This window comes from Aspergillus mulundensis (assembly GCF_003369625.1).
Source record: "Aspergillus mulundensis strain DSM 5745 chromosome Unknown scaffold_22, whole genome shotgun sequence".
Taxonomy (NCBI): Eukaryota; Fungi; Ascomycota; class Eurotiomycetes; order Eurotiales; family Aspergillaceae; genus Aspergillus; species Aspergillus mulundensis.
This window is the reverse complement of record NW_020797910.1, coordinates 1-17,285: the sequence shown is the minus strand read 5'-3', so window position 1 is coordinate 17,285 and position 17,285 is coordinate 1. Positions and strand designations below refer to the sequence as shown.

The 17,285-nt window shown below is 54.9% G+C and overlaps 7 protein-coding genes across 7 annotated transcripts; 3 read left to right on the top strand and 4 right to left on the bottom strand.

The window, feature by feature from the left end:
* Positions 1 to 4: 4 nt before the first annotated feature.
* Positions 5 to 3,128, top strand: DSM5745_11219 (uncharacterized protein; the record flags this gene model as incomplete). Its single annotated transcript, XM_026753235.1, has 3 exons — positions 5 to 2,585; positions 2,638 to 2,820; positions 2,878 to 3,128. The coding sequence occupies 3 exons, from the start codon at positions 5 to 7 to the stop codon at positions 3,126 to 3,128; spliced, it is 3,015 nt and encodes a 1,004-aa protein (XP_026598154.1).
* Positions 3,129 to 3,187: 59 nt separating this feature from the next.
* On the top strand, positions 3,188 to 4,153 carry DSM5745_11218 (uncharacterized protein; the record flags this gene model as incomplete). The annotated part of the gene is made up of 1 exon (XM_026753234.1): positions 3,188 to 4,153. The coding sequence occupies one exon, from the start codon at positions 3,188 to 3,190 to the stop codon at positions 4,151 to 4,153; it is 966 nt and encodes a 321-aa protein (XP_026598153.1).
* Positions 4,154 to 4,355: 202 nt separating this feature from the next.
* Positions 4,356 to 5,438, top strand: DSM5745_11217 (uncharacterized protein; the record flags this gene model as incomplete). Its single annotated transcript, XM_026753233.1, has 1 exon — positions 4,356 to 5,438. One exon carries the CDS (start codon positions 4,356 to 4,358, stop codon positions 5,436 to 5,438), a length of 1,083 nt encoding a protein of 360 aa, XP_026598152.1.
* A 1,558-nt stretch (positions 5,439 to 6,996) lies between these two features.
* DSM5745_11216 (uncharacterized protein) lies at positions 6,997 to 10,476 on the bottom strand (the record flags this gene model as incomplete). Its single annotated transcript, XM_026753232.1, has 1 exon — positions 6,997 to 10,476. The coding sequence occupies one exon, from the start codon at positions 10,474 to 10,476 to the stop codon at positions 6,997 to 6,999; it is 3,480 nt and encodes a 1,159-aa protein (XP_026598151.1).
* A 1,046-nt stretch (positions 10,477 to 11,522) lies between these two features.
* Positions 11,523 to 12,224, bottom strand: DSM5745_11215 (uncharacterized protein; the record flags this gene model as incomplete). Its single annotated transcript, XM_026753231.1, has 1 exon — positions 11,523 to 12,224. One exon carries the CDS (start codon positions 12,222 to 12,224, stop codon positions 11,523 to 11,525), a length of 702 nt encoding a protein of 233 aa, XP_026598150.1.
* A 2,000-nt stretch (positions 12,225 to 14,224) lies between these two features.
* DSM5745_11214 (uncharacterized protein) lies at positions 14,225 to 14,845 on the bottom strand (the record flags this gene model as incomplete). The annotated part of the gene is made up of 1 exon (XM_026753230.1): positions 14,225 to 14,845. One exon carries the CDS (start codon positions 14,843 to 14,845, stop codon positions 14,225 to 14,227), a length of 621 nt encoding a protein of 206 aa, XP_026598149.1.
* Positions 14,846 to 15,431: 586 nt separating this feature from the next.
* Positions 15,432 to 15,881, bottom strand: DSM5745_11213 (uncharacterized protein; the record flags this gene model as incomplete). Its single annotated transcript, XM_026753229.1, has 1 exon — positions 15,432 to 15,881. The coding sequence occupies one exon, from the start codon at positions 15,879 to 15,881 to the stop codon at positions 15,432 to 15,434; it is 450 nt and encodes a 149-aa protein (XP_026598148.1).
* Positions 15,882 to 17,285: the final 1,404 nt, after the last annotated feature.

Below are 17,285 nucleotides of genomic sequence, written 5' to 3'. Positions count from 1 at the left end.
TGCAATGGCTGCGTTCGAGATCGGCAACGCTTCGTACAACTACGCCATGGAAGATATGCACGAGGCGTGGCGAGCCTTCCTCCCCTATGTGATTGACCTCTACAAGAAGGGTACTGCCACCATCGAAAACGAAGGCGTCCAGGCCTGGTTCCGAAGGGCGCCTGGGGCAGCGTGCAAAAACGAAGGGACCAGCGGAAACACGGTCAGCCAGTTTCAGGTCGAATTCCCGCCTACCGAGGTTCTCAAGGATGAAGTATTCTTCTCCGCGCTTCTGGGATCGCCGGCCGATGTTTCGGTCAGTATTGGTGGCGTGGTGCAAGAGGCGACATGGTCGGACTCTCCAGACGGTGGGGTTGGGATCTATCACGGCAGTGTGCCATTCAATGGCAGAACTGGGAAGGTCAGCGTGGCAGTTTCTCGGAATGGCGCTGTTATTGCAGAGGCAGGAGGGACCATCTCCATGGACTCTTGTCTGCTTGGTATCCAGAACTGGAATGCCTGGGTGTCGATCGACTGGGCGACTGACACCATCTCCGCGACGCCAAAGCTGGATATCAGCGAGCAGGTCTGCGTCAATGGAACCGGGCCCAACAAATTCGCCAGTCTTTGCGAGTTCACCTGCTCCTATGGGTACTGCCCCGTCGGCGCCTGTGTCTGTACGGCCATGGGCGAGCAACGGACCATGCCCAAGGCCAAAGGAATCAAGGGTTACCCTCTGGCAGGGGAAGACGCCAGCTATAGTGGGCTCTGCGATTTCAACTGCAATTACGGCCCCTGTGATCCTGAGGCATGTGGTACCACCGAGGTTGCGCTCACCGTCCCCACCGTTTCGGATTTTGCGCCACCAGCCTGCGTCAGCGGCACTGGCGACGGCAACCTGGCTGGTCTTTGCAGCTTCAGTTGCGGTTTCGGATTCTGCCCCATCAACGCCTGTACCTGTACAGCCGAGGGAGCCTTAGTCCTGCCTCCAACAACACAGGACGTCGGCGGCTACGCAGCCCCAGGCATGGATGCCTCTGTGTATGGTCCTCTTTGCGAGTTTACCTGCAGCCATGGATACTGTCCTGAAGGAGCATGTGCCACCAATCCATATGGCAGTCCGGATGGAACGACGCCGGGCAAGGTGGGCATCAAACCACTGCCTTGCGCCTCTGACCTGAGCCCCTCGGCCACCTTCACCCTGTCAGCTGCGTGCACGGATGCCATCCTTAGCCTGCCAACCAGTGGGCCAGATGCTTCCTCTCACAACGTGCCAGCCGGATCTCCAGCCGTCTGCAACGAGGTCTGTGACTTCTTCCGCATTCTGACCGGCACCTGCTGCGGTCAGGGTGGAAACATGAGCAATCCGATCGACATTCCTGGCGGGGTGGTGATACCGCTGGATATTCCGCTGCCCTCTGGATACAAGCCCAACATCCCCATTACCATGCCTATTCCTGGCCTATACGATCCCGATGAGGTGTTTGGGAATCCCACTTCCACCACTACTACCCTGGTCCCCGGTTTTACAACGACTTTCACCTACTACTCCACTTTCCCTGTCACTCAGATAGACGCGTCGGGTCAGATCACAACGACAAGCACCAGCACTCCCATCGTTACGACCTCTGTTATTGCCACAACGACGAGCAGTGGTGCTGAAACCACGGATCCCCCCGAGAGCGACGATCAAGACAATCATGACGACGAGGACGACGAGGGCACCGACGGCAAGCACCACCGAAAGCCCCGCAAGACATGCCGCACGATCGATGCTGATATTCCTTTGACCACCTTTCTGCCCGGTATCCCCTTGCCCTCCTCGATCACTCTTCCGGCTGGTCTCTGCTTGCGCGAAAAGTCCAATGACGACGATGATGACTCGCTCCATATCCCGCCAATTGTGCTGCCTAACACTGACCCTCCGTGCTACACGAATGACTGTTCGCCATGCCGAAACGGTGCCTGTGGAGGTGATCGATCATCCGGTGGCGGCTCGACTAGCTCCAAAGATCCAACCAACCCAGATGATCCAGAGGACCCAGATGATCCTGAAGATCCCGATGAATGTCCTGCCAGCCAGGATGATCCTCCGAGCGACGACCAGGGAACCTGTGGGAACGGGAACTTCCCTGTCTGGGACCCAGTCACCGGGGCGATCAACTGCGACTATCCTGCCAGTGAAGCCGGAGACCACATGTCAGAGTGCCAGGCCAATGCCTTGGACAATCTGGAGGACAGTCTTGATGCCATTGACTGTTACACTGACTCGTGTGATAGCCAGCGGCTGTCCAAACGCGGGAAGGCAAAGAGTGCCTGCAAACGGCCCACCTCCTACAAAGACAGCCCGAATCCTGCTGTATGCGATGCAGTCTTCCAGTGCGATGTTGATCGCTGGCCAAATGTCTGCAACAATGCTCGCTCCGCCATGGACAAAAAGAACGCCCCGTCTGTGCTTACCTATCATGGGCGCAGTTTTCACTCAACCGGCAGATACCTATCACTGCATGGGCTTGACCAGAACAGTGATGGTAATGAACGGAAGGATCGCAAGGACCTCGGCAACAGGCCTGCCTACAAAGTACGGAACGGATGGGGTCTCATGGGTAAGAGAAGATACGAGCTATGCTCTGACAGTAGACTAACACTGGCTCATAGGCTGCGAAGTGGAAGAGTACCCCTTTGGGAACAGTCTCCTTGACGATGGAGCAAAGGCGCACTACAACGACCGGCCAACTCTACGCCTTATTCCTCAGAACGAAAATGGCAACCATGGAACTGAACTGAAAAAATTCCTGAACCACCTCAAAGCTCAAACGAAGAAGACCAACCCAACATACTGTATGAATGCGGTCATTCCTTAACCTGCCCTGCCGCATCGCTAACAGCGTTTACTAGGCGTGGAAGTTTCCAGCTCCTCTGGCAACACGAACGCCTTGCCAGCAGATTATTGCATCAGCGAGTACAATACCCTAGATTGCAACAACAAGTACGCTCAGGCCTATGGTCCGGGCTACATCTTGGTGAACGGCATCACAGAGGACGACCGGAAGGCAGAGCGCAACAAGCCGGGATTAAAAACGGCCAAGAATGGGACCTGTGGTTTGACGACCCAGCGCATCCCAACCGCAAATGGGCGCACACCTTGAGCTGGGATCCCGCTGGTTTGAAAATGAACCCTCCTCTTCAAATCGCAGTTACTTCCACCATGCCTCCACAGTTTCCGCCTACTTGGAAGGCGGCGGGAAAGAATAAGCCGGATCCCCCTTCGCCACCGGGACCAGGACAGAAGATTTACGTGGGCAATTCGCCCTGGGGCCGTTGGGAGCTCGAATATGTTTACCAGGGAGTCACGACAACAGTGGGCGCCCCAAAGCCCGTGGATGTGAAGGCAGACGGCAGCCATCTGATCTATGATCCCCCTCCAGTCCGAGGCTTTCCTTATCGACGAAAGCGCGATATCATCGATGCTGGGTCTGATTTAGCGTCAGAAGAGGCGGATATCCCAGACAGCGCACTCGAGTCCCCACGTAACGCCTCCGTGAGCATGGACCAGCTGCTGCCGGGCTCCCAACGACGCTTGTCGCGTCGCACGACCCCGTCCGCGACCGGCTTCCTTGATGCCAGGGTTTACTCAGACGTGCTGTGCCCGGCTGACGTGGAGCCGGAAATCTGTTCAGATTGCTGGTTCCAGAGCCCAGCCGCAATCCCCGATGGCGCAGGAGAAGCGGAGGAGACCATTCCCACGTCCACCTCAACAGGCTCGACGACGATTCCCACGATCCCCTCCGACGACAACCCAGACGAAGACATGTATTGTCTTCGATCACATAACTCCGACAGTGCATATCAGTCCTTTACCGTTGAGGAATACAGGCGTGCGATATATGGACTGTGTGCCGGCCAGACCATGGCCGTTGACGATGATGGACACATCTGGCAAGACCCGCACACGTGGCTAATAGCGAGAGCGTACTGGGCGGAGGACCAGACAGGCTGCAGTCCCCGCAAAGAATGGAGCATGACGCAAAACTGCGAGAGCTGGATCGGGGAGATTTTCCTGTTCTGCGATCACCCGCAGTCGAGTAGTGAGTATTATGGCGGAGCAGTGGTATGGAACGGGCCGGACGGATGCGTCGTCTTTTATCTGGGGAAGCAGCTTTTGGTTTCCTGAGTAGGGAGTGTCAATAGGGCTTAGATTGTGAAGTATAAATATAGCATCCATTCAATGCAGTCCTAGCTGTTCGTTGCCTAAGGCATTAGGGCTTGAACCCCACTGCCCGTTCCCTATAAATCCGCCCTCCCTCGTCATTTCACTTCCCGCGCAACTCTCCTTTCTCTCCATCCGTCCCCTTGCCTCTGCACCACCCACCAACATGGCCGACCCAGATAGAACAATGCAGCAAGCCATCGCCCGCTTCCGCACCCGCATGGCAGCCGCAAACCACAGATTCGTCCAGGACCGCATGACCGAGATCGAAGCAAAGAACCTCCCCACCGAGCAAGAGAAGCTCTGGGATTTGAGTGTGTACCGCCACTTCAACAAGCTCGCGACCGGCGGCACCGCACCTGCAGACCAGGGCACCGACGAGGATCGCCGCAAGGAGAACCGCCTCCGCGCAGCAACGCGCCTCTCCGACGTCCCCTCCCTCCTCGACTGCCTCCCCGTCCCAGCCGACGGCGTCAAGCCGCCACTCCTCCCAACCCCCGAATGGCGCGCCATGTACCTCGACACCATCCAACGCGTCTGCCAGCGCCAGGCGGACGACTGGGCCGCGGAGGAAGGGCAGAACCCGCCGGGCCCGATCCCACGCTGCGACGAGCTAGGACACTTCCTAGCCCACGCGTCCGCCGCCATCGACCCTGACTTCCGGTACGCGGGGATTGCGCCCTTCGACCCGAGCTATCGGTGGGGGCCCGACGACGACATCGTGAAGCGGTGCGCCGACAAGGCCGAGATATGCGACGTGCTTGCGAAGCGGCTGGAGCTCGTCAACAGCCCCGACACCACCGACCTCATCCTGGGCGCGACCTTGCTGGACGATGACCTGGAGGTGCAGGCTGGGTTCCTGACGGGCTGGGGGAACATCGGCGAGCATGCGGAGTGGTTTAGTGCGTACTTGTACTGTCGCGGGGCGGAGGATAGCGACAGCGACAGCGACAGCGACAGCGATAGCGATGACGAAGAGGAACAGCAGATCAAGGACGCCGCTTGTCTGAGCGAGTGGCGGTGGCGGGTGGTGTTGTTTCAGACGGAGGAGGATAACCCGCGCGTGCTTTACGGGCGCAGGCCGCGGTTTGATTCGATTGCCGAGTTTCTGGAGTGGTATCCGAGTTGGATTGAGGATCTGGATGCGAGGAAGGTGCGCAGCCTGCGCAAGCATGCTTGGGGTTGTGAGACGGACTGTGACTCGGATTGCGAGGAACCTGGGCATGAGACCCCCCTTGGCATCTGTTGATATTGTTTCTTGCAGAATTATAATAATATAAAATATTTTACAAGTCTGGTGTCTTGTACTATATCTATATATATTGTGATAATGGCTCGCTGGAGGCCTGCGCCCTCAGTCGCAGCGGTACACTTGACGGGTCTCAATGGCCGTGACTCATCCCGGGACATCGACTACAGCCATTTCCACCATAAATTGATACCTTCCTGTTATCGGTTCATCGCTTGATTAGTGCTAATGGACGCAACGGGTAGGGTGTGTAGGGTTACGGATCGCATGAGCCCTAGCAACGACGCCCATGCATCCAACAGACGGGATTTGGAAGGGCAGGGCTTCTATGACAACTACCCAAGTCACCTCGATAGCTGACTATGTAACTTTGCTCCTTATCCTGTTAACAAGCAAACCATGGGCCGTGACTATCTCCTAAGTCGACCCTGACGCCTGCACCCGGCCGCTACCCTAGCTAGCTAGGCAGCAAGAGATACCGACATGGACATCCGGACAAAGTGCCCTTTATACCATGATTCAAGATCTTCTCTCCGCTGAAAATAGAACTACTTTGGACTGTCCACCCCAGCGCAAAATGCGTTACCCCCTGCAGTACTAAATACACATAGAACGAGTAAAGATAGCTAATGACTACCTTCCTCTGTCAAGCAGAAGCATAAGCTCCACAAATATAACGCCTAGCCAAGTCCCCATGGCCGAGGGCGGAGAACTTAGTCTGTATCCCAGGCACACGCGAGTACCTAGGTAGCCGAGTTGGACGTCTATATACACCCATAGACGCTCAACGCCACGCCTTTACTGCGCACGGGGTTGTGGCGCTATTGCCAAATATCTATTAAGTACCAGGCTGCCATCGGCCCAAGGAGGTTGCCGAAAACAGGACGGCTTTAGCTGAACAGATATACAATCTACTATCACCTGGATCAATGCGTATATTCCATAAGCTGGTAATGCAAATCTGTAATGCCACCTGCAGGAGATGACAAATCAGTACATACCTAGCACAATGTTATGAAGGGAATACAGACTGTCGAATTATCAGATCCTGGATAAAGAGTTGTATAAGTATTATCCTCAATGCAGGTTCATTTCTCAAATGGGAAAGATGTTGATATTGCCCTTGGGAAGGCAGTTCTCGGGAGCACTTAAGACAATTTATTCTACGCAGGACACAAAGTTCTGGCTGAAAGAGTTGCGGGTGTTCACCTAATGCGACGCAATAAGTCTCAAAGAGCACTATACATATAATGGAGAGACAAAGTATTTGGTAGACATGTGATGGTAAACCAATTCTATGTCGCGGGTGCCAATATAAGAAATTCATACAATATGCTACCGTAGACCCCAGGTGTCTGTCTAATGGGATGAGATTGAGTTAGTGTTTCTACAAAGCCTACATTACCAAATAAACCAAACTTCAACAAACAATATTTTTGTATTTTCTATAATATATAATATCCCACATCAGGCTGGTATTCGTCCCAAAACGCCAAACGCCAGAACTCCAAAAAAAAGGGAAAGATAGTATAGTTTGAGTAAGAATTAGGTAGAAGACTCACCTACGCCCGGCCTCAGTATCCGGCTCACTGGTAATGCAAGTCTCCGCGCTCCGCCGATGACGCTGCCCCTGACGCTCCCGCTGTTCGTCCCGGTCGACAAGCGATCGCTCGGTCGGTCGACGGGTGTTGGTCCGTTCCCCAGTGCGCGAGCGCGAATGCGACGACGCCTCGGAGGGTCGACGCTCGGCGCGTGTCTCAGGGCGGGATGAGTGGCGGGGGGCATGGTACGTGCGCCTCTGGCTACTGACAGAGGAGACCGAGGTGGAGGGTTGGCGGGGCACGCCCGCGGCCGGAGGCGGGACCTGGCGCTCGGAATGGTGCGGGTTGTACGTCTTGCGGCGATCAGGGCCCGGGCGGGGGCGCTCGGCTTCAGCCGGTGGCGGGGCAGGGCCCGGGGCGCGCGGGACCTCCGCGTCCGTGCTCAGGGGCAATCCAAGGCGCGCCTTGGTGATCTCCGCCTCACGCTCAACATAGCGCTGGGCGAATGTCGCGCGGTACTGGTCGTACGTCGTGCCCGTCGGCAACTCGCCCCTGCGCGTCATGTGCATGTACTCCGCGGCCGACGGGTGCGTGGGGTGTTCGCCGGGCTGCCCGGGGGCGGGCTTCTTGTACAGGCGCGGGTTCATGGCGGGGGTCTGCATGGTGATGCGGAAGCGGTCGCGGTAGCGGGGGTGTGGGTGCGAGGTCCCACGTCTAGGGGGTGGATTCTCGCCGTCGGCCTTCTTGAGCGGGGTGGCGGGCGCGACGTGTGCGCCGTGTGTCCATTCCCACCATTCCAGGCGAGCGAGCGTGAGATCGCCGCGGACGTGGTAGAATTTGGTGAGGGTGACGGTTGATGGGAAGAAGCCCGGGGTGAGGATCTTCGTGTGGATTGGGCCGGATTTCTCGAGCGGGAAGGGCAGGTCCAGGAGGAAGACGAGGTCGCGGAGCTTGACGTGCGTTGTTTGGATGTGCTTGTCCTTCTTCTTGCCCTGGCGCTTGGCCCACGAGAACGGGGTGTAGATGAGACTCTTCAGCCCGCCGGGCTCCTTCTCCGTCTTGCGGTCGTAGTGCCGTTCTGTGCGGCAAGTTAGACTTGCTTCTCCCTCGCCTGTTGTGATGTCGTACCAGTGGCCGGCGTACGGGGTGGATTGGTGCTCGGCGCGGCGGACGGCGGCGTGGAGGGGGAAGTTTTGGACGTTGAGCAGGCGCGCGAGGCGCTCGTGGAACGAGGCTGTTACCTTGGCCGCTTCGTCGATTGTCCCCTTGATGAAGGTGTGGATGATGATGGGGTGGACGTCTTTGCCGCAGGTGAGGTACTTTGCCGGGACAGCGGGGTCGATGTCGGCCAGGACGTCTTCACATTCGGCGCAGAGGGTGTCCAGGGTAAGGCATGTACGCTGGGACTCTTCAGATGCGGGATTCGTCTGCTTTGAATCCGGGGTTACGGTGTTCGTGCTGACGACGGACGTGCGGCGTGATGTCGCCTTTGACTCCGGCTTGGACTGACTGAGATTCGAGCGCGAGCGGGTGAGATAGCTCCCTTCGCGCAGAGCCGGGTGTACATCCGACTCAGAGCCGGTGACACTATACTGGTCCACCTCAGCCTGGGACGGATTCCAATGCGCCGTCCCAGGGATCTGCGTCTGCTCGAACTCGTACCGGGAAAGACGAACAGGCGATGAAACCCGGGGTGTAACGGTGCCGTCGTCGGCTTGGTCCTCAACCGCGCGCTCATTGATATTCGACAACGGGCGGCTTCGCACTGAAGGGCTTGGAGGGGCGCGGGTGTCATATCGATCCCCATCCCCATCGCGCAGCGAAGCACGAGAGGACCGGGACGACGATCGGGATGGAGTGTTAGAGTAGGAGACCTTGCCGATCATAGAGACACGCCTATGGCCCATATTCGGGGAACGGACCTCGAACTTCTCACCGCGAGCCTCAACCGCCGCCCGAACCTGCTCCTCGGGACTCATCCCACTCTCAGAGCCAGGAGGCGGCGGCGCAGGGCGCCGGACCGCGTTGGCGGCCTCGCGCTTCCTCTGCTCCTCCTCCCGCCTTGCTGCTGCGTCAGCGCGGACTTTATCCTCGATGCTCATGCCGGAGGCGGTAGAGCGAATCGAGGGCGTAGGAGTACGTTGTGACTGGGGTCGAGTGGACGCCATGCTCTCGCGGCGCGCTTTAGCCTGGGCTCGCACCTCGTCTTCTAGTGTCATTCCAGACGCACGGGAACGCGTGCTGGAGACTGAGGGCGCACGCGAGGGCGGGGGACGAGTGGACGCCATGCTCTCGCGGCGCGCTTTGGCCTGGGCTCGGACTTCGTCTTCTAGTGTCATTCCCGACGCCCGGGAGTTCAGCGAGTTGGCGACTGAGGGGGCACGCGAGGGCGGGGGACGAGCGGACGCCATGCTCTCACGGCGTGCTTTCGCTTGGGCACGTACCTCGTCTTCCAGTGTCATTCCTGATACACGGGAGTTCAGCGAGTTCGCGACTGAGGGTGCACGCTGTGGTTGTGCCTGGGACCGAGCGGAGGCCATGCTCTCGCGACGCGCTTTCGCCTGCGCTCGTACCTCGTCTTCCAGGGTCATTGTTGACGCACGGGAAGACGAACGGGAAGATGCGCGGATTGACGGGGCACGTTGGGGCTGCGGACGAGCGGGGGTGGGTGTAGGGTTCGTTGACGCACGGGGTGTTTGGTTGTCATTGTAATCATCGTACTCGTACCCATCATCGCTGTTGATCGTCGCTCGGGACGAGCGCCGGGTGGGTGGGTAGGGATCATTGGGGGATGCAGGTGCGGGGATATGTCCCTCCAGTGCATCTAGTGCGTCCTTACGGTCGGCTGCGGCTGTTGGGGAGAGGGGCGCTGGAGGGCGAGGACGGCTGAGCGAATCCGAAGACCCCGGGCGCAATGGTGACGGCGACCGGTCCCGTGTGGGGGTCAGTTCGTCCTCATAATCCGAGTACTCGTCTTCCGGATACTGGTCTTGGTGCCGAGACTGGGGACGGTGCTGGTGGCGATCCGCCTGCTGGTCGTCGTAGTCATCCTCCTGCAGCTGATCATCGAACTGGCCATGGGGACCCCGACTTCCCTGTGGGAAATCGGAGTCCCGCATCGGCCGCTCGTCCTGCTCATCTGGGTAGAACGACGAGCGCACGGAGGCACGGCTTGGTGCAAGGTTCTGGGCCGACGAGAGCCCGAACCCACGCTGCGCAAAGCCAGGCTCGTTACCGGTGTTTCCGGGCTCGAACCTGTTGCGGATATCCGCAACGGATGAGCGGTTGGCGTTCGCGAGATCCATGGCGGCCTGGGCCGTTGTGGAGAACTTGGAGGGTGCGACGTTCTCAAACTCGTCTTCCGAGAACTCCTCGTCGTCGAACTTGTCGTTGACGGTGGAGTTCTTGGTGATGGTAAGGGGTTGGGGTTGGATGGGCGTGTCGTGGTCCATCTCGTCGGAGTGGTCCGAATCGTAGAGATGGCTTGAGTGCGACATTTTGATTGAAGACAGTTTGACTGTTGGAAGGTTAACTGGTATAGTTGTAAGTCACTCGGTGAAATTGATACTGAACAAATGCCCAATATCTAAATCCTGTGCTCGATGATGAGGGAGATGTACTGTGGTGTTCACGATGACTTTATACACATGCACATAAAGCGCTTTGTATGGCATTATCGATACATAATCTGGTTGTCCTGCCGCCTGGACGCTTTGTGTAGGTACTGGTAGTGTGGGAAGATGAGAAAGATGCATCTTTGATGGCCTGCGAGAGATGGACGGTGGCTGTCTGCCCTTTATCACCAAGGCTTTGTGAGTTCGCATTGTTCTTTCACCCAATGTGGACAAGGGCCTTTAGGAAATCAGTTGCTCCGCGTGTAACCGTTCTATTCAAAGGCTTCATCGTTTGTGGTGGAAGATTGGAGATGCTGCGAGAAATATGCTGTGCCTTCATGACGTTTGGCTTTGTCGCCCGTGGACGCTGGAATTGAATTCGAGGACTGGGTCGGGCATACAGGGGGGAGAAAGTAGATTGGCGGTACATGCACAAGATACCTAGTGGTTGTGTTTGACGTACTAGTTTAAACATCAAGGGGATTACTGACATGGCAGGGGCTTTAGGAGAATACAAGTTTTTGAGGAGGTTGATAGTCCGGCCTGGGCCTTTAAATAAGTATGGCATTCTTTGTTGTACGGGTCGCTAGCAACGGGAGTAACAAGCAGGATATATCTCCTTGAACAGAGAACACAGGCTTGGATAGAACGAAAAGCGCATCATGTTTGGCATGTTAACAGGGCAAGACACTGCCCGATGGACTTGCAAGTGAACCCAACTATATATCAAAGCACAGTCATAGCCAAATCAAGCAGGGTACACAATCTCAAGTGGCGTAGAGAAGATCCTGATAATCACAAGGGATAACCAAGAGATTCCAAACAAAGCACATAGAAAGATACTGAGATAGAAAAACCCGGTTATAGACATCGACCGACCAATGTAACCAATCCCAACAATCTCCCTCCATCACCTCCCAGCATCAACATCAATCCCGATGCAACTCCGGCATCACGCCCGCAAACCTTCGAAACGTGGCACACGGAAACCTCGCGCGATCAAACCACCTACACAACCAGCCCAACCTCTCGCGATTCGCATGGTCCGGCAAAAAAGCCCACTCCCACTCGCCCCCAAACACCGTATCCTTCAGATCCTCCAGCACACCACGGACCTTCTGCCGCGTGATCCCAACCCCCTGGCTCAGCGGAATATCCACGAGAATCGACACCGGCGTCGTGGTACCCCCCTTATCACCCTCCCTCTCGCGGCCCATGAAGACGAAGAACGAGATGCCCAGCGCCCGCTTCTCCCAGATGTGCTTGCGCAGCGAGACGTACGTGAAGTCGCGGATGAGCAGCTCTTCGACGTCGAGGGGTTCAGCGGCGGCTGTGCGCGTCGTCAGGATTAGCGGGGCGGTGCCTTCGTGCGGCCACCACCAGTGGCGGGGGACTTCGCCGGCGCGCTTGAGGATGTTTGTGAGTTTGGCGCACTCTTTGCACATATCTTTTGGGTCGGAGCAGGGCATTTTGCTGGGTGGTTGTAGACTGGGAATGGTGGACGGGGATGTGGATGGATAAGACGGTGGTTGGAGACTATGGTAGAGAATCCTGAGATGCTCACGGTGGACTTCAGACGGCAGTGGGAGGAATAGGAACGAGTGAATGTCGAGCAGCGAGTGGTAACTCATATTTAAGCCTTAGTCTTCTAGTCGATTGCCCGGGGCATGAGCGAGACGACCGTTTCATTGTCTGCCGCCACGCCCCTCTACCAAAACCACAGCCCTTTGTCATGCAGCCTGCTTACCTGCTTCTTTCAACTCTTGAATGAGTCCCAAATATCCCGGTTTCTAAAACAAGTCGAAATGATGCCAGTGTGGCCGTGGACCCATGTTCCGTGTGGTCTAGCGCTTACATGGCCCTATGCCAGGGACTTCATTATTTACTAGAGTGAACTAATACCAGGGCGTCGGGCACGCCGTATACCTATTTGTTTCAGGTCCTCCGGGGCAACAGTATCGTTGATGAAGCTTCGAGGGATAAACATGGATTGGGCGAATCGACCCATTGAAATTCATGGAGTAAGGGCAGCACGGCAGCAGAAAACTTGTTACCAAGGCTCTTTCGCTATTCATAGCCCAGTAGCCTTTCATGGGCTTTATTGAACCCATAACCCTTTCTTTGTCAGAATCATAGAACCGATGACGCCGTAGGGCGTTGAACTAGTGGGCGATTTGTGCCTCGTGAATGCTGGATTTCAGCCCGCTGCTTGGATATTCTGTGTATACTGGCTTCAATAGGCTACTTCCAGGGAACGATAATGGATTGATTTAGAATAAAGATTTCTCATATTCCCCTTGCTTTTTTTCTTCTTCGTTAAATATGGATCTGACCATGGTGGACTCGAATGGCCAAAGCCAACACTCAACGGGAACAACGGATAAAATGCATAAAGGCACAAGTAAAGGAAGAATTACTTACTCCCTTCAACTAACAAACCCACCCGGCCTCCTAGCCCCCGTCAGAAAGAGGTACTTATGGCAGCACTCCAGCTTGTCCTCTGCCTTGCCATTGCCATCCGTCCTAACACGCAGCACAACAAACATCTCACCAGCCTCACCAACATTCCCGTAAACCACGCCAAACGCACAAGCAGGGTGCCTAAAGTCAAACTCTGCACCCACGCTCCAGCGCTCCCCCTCGCATCAGCAGCGGCGGGGACATGTATCATGGTGGGCAGGTGCTTAAAAAGCAGATTCCCGTTCCGCGGGCCTATATCAGCATGCTGCAGCATGTTAGTTATAAGCTTGGCGGCGGGTTTGTTTGACTGCAACCCAGCCTTCGTGGATGTGGACGGGGTGCTTGGACTTCAGGGGTATATTTACATCTTCTCAGAAAGAGAATTTGCTCAAACGATGCAGGAAGGTCTCGAAGGAATTCCAACACAAGCACCCAGTCCAATAAGGGCGAAGATGGTACTAGAGAATGTCTTTGGTTCTTTCTGCAAAGAGCATTTGAGTGGATTTTCCGGACGAGTTAAACTTATCTTTTGGCCTATGATGTACATGACTAAGGTATCAAAGCCCTCTGCTACGAAGTCTTTCGTAGCCTTGCTTTGAGTTGCCCTTGGATTTATAACGCAAGACCGCGTAGCGATTCGATTATTCGACTTGATTAGATATAAACGCTGCTTTTATCATTTTGCGTTTTTTAATTATCAATAATCTTTTTTCCACCACTAGTGTCATCCCAGTAACTGGCTTGTGAGACCTGGGATAATGACTGGGGGCTAATAGTCAATAGAAATCAATGAACAAGGCCATCCGTTTTATGGAAGAGATGGTTGTCAATGGGAGAGTTACAAGGAAAGGGGCGAATGTGAAGTCCTGTCAGTCATTAGAATCAGCACTTGCCATCTAAAATGGAATATCCGTTCCCCTGTATAGTCTTTACTGATACCACATGATGTTATAAATCAACTGTGGAACTGACATCACTTTAGTGTCTACTACGTACTATAATCCAGGCATATTAACATAATAAATAATATTAAACGCACAGCAATAACAAAGAAGCATTTGTTCCTTTCCTCCCCCTCCACCATTCAATATCCTTGCCATAAATATCTCGAGGAGCAGGTAGACCAGGGCAATCCAACATCTCGCTCTCAACCAACAAACCAAACCCCCAATCAAGGCCCCCAAGTCGCCCTCTCCCAGCGCCAAACAAGCCTCGCCCCGTCCGGCATAAGCGGCAAATTACTCCAAATCTCCGTCGCCCACGCCGGCCTGGCAACATGCTCATCCAACCAGCGCAGCCGCCAAACCAGCGGGGTGAGTTCGGCAGGACACACAGCAGCAGCCCACAGCCCCCCCGAATGAGGCGGGAGTTTAGCAACAACGGAATCCAAAAGCGGTTGGTCAACACGCACACGCGACGGGAAGTCCACCAGCACGCTGATGATGAACATCATCTCCGACTTCATCTGCACACGGGCCGGACGGCGCGAGAGACGCACGTAGAAGGGGACTTCGACTTCCGCCCCAGTGGGGGCCCGGGTCGTGATGTGCGGGATGAGGGCGGCGCGGATGGCGGCCCCGAGGGCCTGCGTTGAGAGGGCCGGGTCTAGCGGTGTCTTGCCGCAGAGCTCGAACACGGCTGGGGTTGTGGCGGCGTCTTCCGGGGGGTTGATCATGTGCGCTGGGAGGCCGGCGTCGTAGAGGGGGGTGTACCAGTCGCGGATGATTCTGGTGCAGCAGGGGCATCCTGCTGGACCCGGAGGGGGCGTGCGGGGAGCGGAGCGAGGGAGCATGGTGGTTTGTGGCCGGGGATTCATTGCGGATGCTGGAAACAGTGGAACACGGGACAGTGGCTTCTTACCTGTATGGTGTGTGTGAGAGGTATTTCGAATTGAAGTATGTTCAGGGACAGGTGGTTTTCGATGGGTTTGGTGGGTGTAGGGCATGGTTTATATAGGGATGAGAATTTAACTTGAACAGAACACTTTCTAGCCCTGAACAATACGCGTTCGTTAGGATCACTTTGGTTCTTTGTTTTCATTCAGTTCCATATCGCTTTGGACTGCACGTTTCATTATGCCTAACAATGGTCTTTCTCATAGACAGACATGTCCTTATCCTTCGAATTCATTCCAACATTTCTTTTGATTAGCGCTACAGACAGCCCGGAGAGAGCCCGCTCCAAGTGTGAAAGCTCAAAGAGGCTGCTCCTATTCTCCTCCCAATTAAATTTTACGCGATCCAACTATCAAGAGAATGACAAGCTTGAACACCAAGCGCGGTAAACATGTCCATCTTGCGAAAATTATTATTCTTGCATGAATATATATATATATAAACACCCATCTCATATATAATGCTCCAGACTACTTTGTACCCCTACTGCTCCAAATATCCCTCAAACCAACCCTCAAACCACTCCAACCGCCACAAACACAAATCCTGTCCGGGCTTCGGCAGCACCACACTCCACAAACTCTGCGGCTGATCCGGACGCACCGTCCCAAAGATCCTATTAATCAGCGGCAGTGTGATCTTACCCTCGTGCGGAAAGTCAATCAGAACAGACATATGCATCGCCTTGCCCTCCGTCATCGTAACCTTAGGGTCGCTGCTCGTGTACATCCGAGCCCCGACACTAGCGCCGAACATCTCCTTTAGTTCCTTGCGCGCGTGAGAGGCAATGGTGATGGCGAAGTCGAGGTCCGCGATGCCCTCGAGTGTCCGGTTGAAGATTACGGGGTAGGTTCCTGGTTTGTAGGCCAGGTGGCGCGAGGGGGTCGCAGTGGGGTTGAGCTTTATGTAGATTTGTGTGCATCTTTCGCACATGTTTGAGGGGATGATGCACGACATTTTGCTGGTGGTTTTTTGGTGTTGGTATTTGATTGTTATGGTATGACCTTTGGTGGGTTTGGAAGCAGAATCGGGAGAGATAGTCAATTGATGTGTATCAGAGGTAGGGATATAGTTGGTCTATTTATGACCACAAAGGTCAATGTCCTTGACACATACTTTGAATGGAATACAGCTTCCTTTGTGGACGTCAATGTTCGCAATCCGTTCATTGTTTGTCCTTTTCAATTGTCACCGCACGCAGCGACAGCCAGACAACAGAACAGTCTTGCTCATGTCTTTACTTGGCTTTATCCAACCCTACGCGCGGAGATGAATACAACTTGCTAACAGAGCGGAGCAAGAGAAACGTCTCGACACAAAAAGCCAATGTCAACATTCTCCGTTATTAATCGAATTATGACAGAGGTCAGACAGCAGGACTTCTTCAGATAGATGAGTTGAAACAATTATTAGCCTCCAGCTTCTCTAAGCTCAGTAGATCATGGTCGTCGGGTATTAAGGTACCGTGCGATACAGATTGATATTTGGCTGAATCAATACCCCCTGGTAGCGCTCCCTCGACATGCCACGCGATGTCGCAATGGACGACTATAAGAATCGGACGCGTGAAGTATCATCAATTGCCGGGAAGGACTGGCGCAGGTCCACGGGGATTTTATTCCACATCTTGCAGTTCCCTACCAGCAGCCGTTATCCCATGTAACCATAATGCAGGAGATTAACAAAGGAGGTAAACCCTACGAGTGGTATGGGCGGGGAAGTGCGTTAGAAAGCACTAGGCACCATAGCTGCTTAGAACATTCCGATACGTCTTAACCCACAAGTTCCTCACAAATCACCATCGACGCCTGTCCTCTCCAAAAACCCACATGGATTTGAATTGGTTTACGCCAGGCACCAAGACCCCTTACGCGCATTTCCTTGACCACTTTCCTATTCTTTCTCCCGGAGCCCTTTCTGCGGAAGCTATGGTATTGCTGGCTCCGTACATCGCATTGCAGCCAGCAATGGGCCGACTAGGATGTTTGGGAAGTTCGATTCTGGGGTTGGGCTTCGACTACGTTCATGTATTTCCAGGGGTTTCCTATCCCTGATGTCCGGCGGTCAATCTAGGTACGCTACCGTAGCCGACCTTCGCTTAACGCCAGGGGTTAGTCACTGAAGAATTATACACCGGGTAAATTTTTTATCTCTGTAATCTCCGAGCTTGCCGAAACAAACTTATAAAGTGGAGGATCCTGTTATCGCCAAGAGCAACGGACTGATGCCCAGACCGGGCTTGTTCACATTAAGACTGGACTCCGCTGGGGATGCCGATCGTAATCCCGGTGTAGCCGGATTGATTAGATTAGATCACCTACCGGTAGGGCTTTGGCT